Source organism: Berghia stephanieae, unplaced genomic scaffold (assembly GCF_034508935.2).
Source record: "Berghia stephanieae isolate SIO BIC M18660-M18661 unplaced genomic scaffold, UCSD_Bste_1.3 scaffold6, whole genome shotgun sequence".
NCBI classification, from domain to species: Eukaryota; Metazoa; Mollusca; class Gastropoda; order Nudibranchia; family Aeolidiidae; genus Berghia; species Berghia stephanieae.
In genome coordinates, this window is record NW_027627510.1 from 94,159 (window position 1) to 100,118 (window position 5,960).

General features: G+C 34.7%; 1 protein-coding gene across 1 annotated transcript; it reads left to right on the top strand.

Annotated features, from left to right (window-relative positions):
* The first annotated feature begins 2,680 nt into the window (after nucleotides 1-2,680).
* Nucleotides 2,681-5,695, top strand: LOC144962104 (uncharacterized). Its single transcript, XM_078895067.1, has 3 exons — nucleotides 2,681-2,888; nucleotides 4,066-4,158; nucleotides 5,484-5,695. The coding sequence occupies exons 2-3, from the start codon at nucleotides 4,068-4,070 to the stop codon at nucleotides 5,693-5,695; spliced, it is 303 nt and encodes a 100-aa protein (XP_078751193.1). The 5' UTR covers nucleotides 2,681-2,888; nucleotides 4,066-4,067.
* The last annotated feature ends 265 nt before the right edge of the window (nucleotides 5,696-5,960 follow it).

A 5,960-nucleotide genomic window follows, 5' to 3' on the forward strand; every position in this document is an offset into this window, starting at 1 on the left:
TTATTTACATTGGAACGTGAGCTGTCAAGACAGGAACATGTGGTTTGCCACGTGCTTCTCGAACTTTGTTTACGTTTGGGGCACCTAACTTTACTGCTCTATTCAGTATCAGATACTGAATAGTGCTAGCCAAAGATTTAATCAGCGCTTCATCCGCTTTCGTTTTGTTTAGATTCTATTTCCTTTTGAAATTCATTGACGAAAATGGAGCTCAACAAGAGAAAAACTATAACTTTTCAAACCCTGAAACTGCAGCCCTCCTGGAAAATACAATTATGTCGAGATTGCAGCACTCCGTAACAGTGCGAAAAAAAGAGAAGTACATACATTTTTTCTTTGTCACTAATGAAATGAAATAAAAATAGGCTATAGCACGGTCACTGACATTGGGCATCTGTAGGACTGTAGACTGTAGGCTAATACACCACCTCAAACATTTGTCAGTCCATATCTTTGCTTTTATGAGGTCTATTTTCATTATGAAAAGTTCAAAGTGAACAACTAAATGACGCCGATTCAGTGGTGTATTTGGTCTATCATGAAATGAAATAAAAATAGGCTACAGCACGGTCACTGTCACTGGGCATCTGTAGGACTGTAGACTGTAGGCAAATACACCACCTCAAACATTTGTCAGGCCATATATTTGCTTTTATGAGGTCTATTTTCATTTTGAAAAGTTCAAAGTGAACAACTAAATGACGCCGATTCAGTGGTGTATTTGGTTTATCTTCATGTGAATAAATATTTTATTATTGACTTTTCCAAAATTCCAATAGGTCATTCATTTGTATGTCGTGATCTATTTTTCCTTGATTTCAGCTGTCTCAGCTCTAAACTATACTTTTCTTTCTCAATAAATAATTCATTTTCTGTTTGCAATGTATTACAGAGATGATTTACCACATGTAAAAATTTCGAAGTTGTATCTGAAGCTGTTTCTGAATTATACTTGATTATGCATTGGGATGCTGTGCTTTCGTCACATTTTTTTCCTATTAAGCTATATAGAGATTTTCCTCCACATAAACGGTCATAACTTTTAAACCAGTTGAGATAGAGCGATACTTTTTTCACTCAAGTTAATGTTTCACTCCCCTTTATTTTTCTACGCTAAATTAATACCCATAGCCACTATTTTGAAAAATTCTTGCAAGTGCCTACTGTAGGTCCCTGTCACTCACAATGTTGCTTTGTATTTGTATACCTCGTGTTTATCTACTTCCTATCTCCCTGCTCTGCTCTCTGATCCACCCTTTTACTACTTGGCAAGAACAGGCAAGGTGGCAACCCGGTCTCGGGTCTCTAAAAAAAAAAAAAAAGAAAATTAATGAAAAAAAAAACAAAAAAAACAGGTTGGCATGTTCAATGAAAATTTTAAAGCATCATAATAGCCGACATGGCACCCATAATTTATCAATAAAAAATATAAATAGATGTACTGTAGTGCGGAGGTTAGGCAATAAATTTCACCCTTCCTCTTTGCCCCTACTAAGTGGGGCTTTGTTGTCTTGTAGTATGACACTTGCATTTGGACCCGTAGGCCCAAGATTCAAGTCCCTCCCTGAGTGGTTAAAAGTCGAGTCATTGGAAAAGGCTCCTTATTGAGTAATTGGCCATTAAAAGTAATGACTCTGTCGGGGAAAAGTTGTGATATTGCGGTGTTGCTATTGGCTTGGAGCCCCTTACAGAGCTTTGAGCATGTTTAGCAGTATACAATCTAGCATCTGTGTCAGTTGCCACAAAAAATGACAAAAGTTTTAAGCTTTCAACTCACTTGAATATTTAGAACAAGTCAACCAGAAAAATTCGAAATGAAGTGGAAGTGAAAATAAACTTCTTTCTAAAAGTAAAAGGTTTTTTTTCTTTTTAAAAAAAATTCCCAAGCGGTGTCTTTATTTATTCTTTTTTTTTTTCAGTGCAAAAAATAACAGAAAATCACTAATGCGTCAAAAGTTATAACCGCAACAAACATAAATGCTAGGATAATGCTCTTTATATATGCTCAATTCTTTTTTTTTTGTCTTTTAGAAAATATTTTTAAAAACTAATTATAAATGAAATTCTACCACAACATTATCATATTAAAAAAATTATGAAATTTTGAAAAATTAGGAGACTAATTTAATGCTGTACTGGTTTAGGGCAAGCCGTTTACGGGTTTGGGGCATGAGCATACATATTTGGGGTGAGGGGGTTTGGTATCTATTTTCGGTTTTTAAGCAAGGTTAACTGATAATACCTCATATGTATTTACATCAAACTAACAAAAGATGTCAAATAATTGCAGTTAGAGCTGTTGGAATTTGAGGTATAGAAAAGCATACAGATTTAGGGCGACCTACCCGAGTACATTTGATAAGCAAGAAATAAATCTTCACCCTCTCCAGTCAGACCCTACAAATATTTAATGATAAAATGCCAATTTAAGAGGTATGACTGATAATAATCTACACTCGAAAGCATGACATTTTTTATGCAAATAATTTAAAGGATACAGACTAATTATACGAGTAAAGTTTGCTACAACCATAATAATAAATAAAGATTTTATGGCAACAAAAAGCAATCAATAGAACTGATTCCAGTGCAAAATGAATGTCCTCAACAATCTCATTACATAATCGTTGGTTTACATATTTTTTTCTCCTTTTTCATTTTCAGGTTTGGGAAAGATCAGAATGAGAATCAATGCGGAATTCTCAAAAACCGTTCGGTGATGGAGCTAAAAAAAAAAATTCAAGGACACGAAAAGAATAGTCCAAAGTCATGTTGATTATGTAAAGCAGACTGGAGGGGGAAACCAGGACCCTCTTCAATCTTTACTGAACAAGTACCGGTACTCGTCATTATTGGCGAGTGTAGTAACATTGTTGATGGTATTCAAGGTAAATTTCTGCAATTATAATAGTTCCATACATTGTTCTGTATACAAATGTAAAAGGCTGTCATCTAGGCATTCCATGAATAAAGTAGTAGTAGTAGCATATGGCTACACCTCCAAATTTATTTCGTCAACCCAGCTTCTAAAGTCTTCCTCCACCCTAAGGACGGTTTCATAGCCACCTTCAAGTTTAGTGACTGGACAGTGGAGGACGATGTGATCGCTGGTCTCTGGGGCTGCCTGACATGAATACAGATAGTACCTTACAATATTTTAAACAAGTAATTTGTACTATGTATGCATGCATCTTTTGTGATCGTCTAATATTGACATCCTTACAATTGCCTATGCACTGATTCATTTTTCTCTAACATAACTATCCTCTTTTGGTAGTTAAGTCTCAAAAGTATATCACCTCTATTGCATGTCTAACAACTGCCTCTGGGACACGTTTCCTCTTGATTTTTTATCAATTTTAAAAACATTAAAAGAATAAATGAAGGCTGAAGTCGAGTATCAAAACAAGATTATTCACATTTAATAATTCAATGGTAGTTAAAATCTTTAAATTTACTTTACACCATCAATCCTGAAGTAGCTGACAAAATTATATGAATATTTCAAATTTGAAATAAGTGATGGAGCAAGAGCTTTTGTGTCATAAGGGATTGCCATGTATTTTTTATCACAAATCGTCAAAGTGGCATCACGCAACATTGTATTGAAATTCCACTTTGGAGTTGGGTCCTGTAAAGATTTATTTTGTTTCATTTAGTGTTTTATTTAGGGCAAGCCAATGGCACAGCGAGTTATCATGCTTGCCTATGAATCAAAGTGTCATGGGTTCAATTCCCAGCAGATTTGTTATTTCTGGGATTCATGGGTCTCAAGATCAGAAGATAAGATTACACTTGGATGCATTTCATGGTTAAAAAAAAAAAGAGCCAGAGACCGGTAATTATATGATGCAAATTTTACATTAAAAATCAATTGATATCGTATCATATTAAAATTGATATAAATAGAATTAAAATCATTATAATTTCATAACAATTCACCTTTAAAAAAAACACCACTGTGTTCCTCCTCATTAAGTTTGTAATGGGTAATCTGGACTTGAAGTGCAACTTGTGAATTCTATACTTCATTTAATTCAAATTTATCAACAATTTTCTTTACAGTAATGGGCACTGAGAGTTTGGTTACGAATCCCAGTCCAGCCAGAAATATTATTGACATATCTGACTGTAATCTTGGAGATTACACCATAATCAGTAAGCATAATTCTTTTGCTACAAAGTCTTTAAATTATTAATAAAATTTCACCCAAAAGACTAAAGAAAATTTTTTTAAAATGAGCTTTTGTATATAGCAATAAACACAAAACGTGCTCAAAGTGCTTTACAAGGGGTCCCTGACCAACAGCCACATTTAGAACGGGACATGACGTCTGTTAGGCGATATTACAATTTTTCGGACAAAGACAACACTGTTAACGGCCAGGTACTCATTTTACACCTGAGTACGGTGAGAGAATGTGAGTAAAGAGTCTTTTCCAAGGACTCAACTATGCGCCGAGCGAGGCTCAGGGCCAGGACCTTCCGATCCGAAAACGAGTGTCATACCACAAGACCACATAGCCACTAACAGTGTATTTAACATTGACAATAGTACTGAAAGGACTATCACGGGTAACAATTTGGTTAAAATGGGGGACATTGAAGTGACAGTGGGACCACGAAGTATAACATAAGTGTGGTTGTGTGATTTTGTTTAATCAACATTCTTTATTTGTTTGTTTTTAATGGTTTTACGGCGCTTGCAACACATTAAGGTCATATCAGTGCCAGTAAAAAGGAAGAAAATGGGATAGCAAAATGTTCTAGAATTATAAATCCTCTTCTGTTTTTAATTGCTTGCGACATATTTAGGTCATTTCAGCACCAGTAAAAAGGATGCAAATGGATAGTCATGCAATTCTAGATTAACAATTCAAAGCACTAATAAGTAAAACAAAAAGGGAATGGTTCTTATATGGAATGGATGTAGATTCCAAGAGCATGCCATCGGTGTACTTAGTTTGAAGTCACCTAAAAGTGTCGTCCAGGCACAAGCACAGGTCCCCATTAAGAGGAACACACTCATCACATATTACATATGTAAAAAAAAATACTGGTTCCCCCTGAGAGAAAAATACTCAAACAAAAAGATGATTTACAAGGAAATAAAACAAAAATGCATACTGTTGCTGAGTCCATTGTTTTCTCAAATATATTTATATTAACACTTTTAAGCACTGACAAACAGTTTATAAGGATTTGTTTAAAAAGTGGGATGTAGTTCTAAAATCATCTTAATTAAATGGCCAGCATTTCATGTTGCTTAAGGAGATAACATTGTTCAAAAGTTTTTATCATTCCAAATTCTGACTTTGACCTGAAGACTATGTGGGATCAGAGAAGTTTCAAAATGAAATGACGTTTTTGATTTCAGCACCACTTGATTTCATAATGTGGCCAGTTTCATAATTCACAGATATAAACATGTTTTGTTTCAATGCAGTGAAAAAGATGTTCTAAAGATTTTTTTTCCTCCACAGCTTCAACACTAGCCAGACAGATGGATATGAATGAGATTAATGAAATCAGTTTTGTTGATTGCTCTGTGGTGGAGTCAGTAGTTGTAGTTGATGATTTGTCAAATCACTTTCAAGAGGAGACAACAGAAACTCTTCCCCATACACCAGAGGAGTGGAATGCCTCAGATGGCATCAGCCAAAAATTACGACAAGCTGGCCCCAAGAGGAGATGACAGATCACTGACAATCCATTAGTGGATCAATGGCTGCAGTCGGAAATACTCCATTATAAAAAAAACCCAACTCCATTGTTGAACAAAATACCATAAAAATTGAATACATGAAATTTAAGATGGGGCATATTAATTATGACACTACTTATAATTAAATTATTCTTTTTATATGTTTTGATATTATAGCTGTCATCTGCATTTTTTGCCAAATTGGGACCTAAAATTTGCCCAAAAAAAACCCCAAAATTTGCCAAGAAATTTGCCA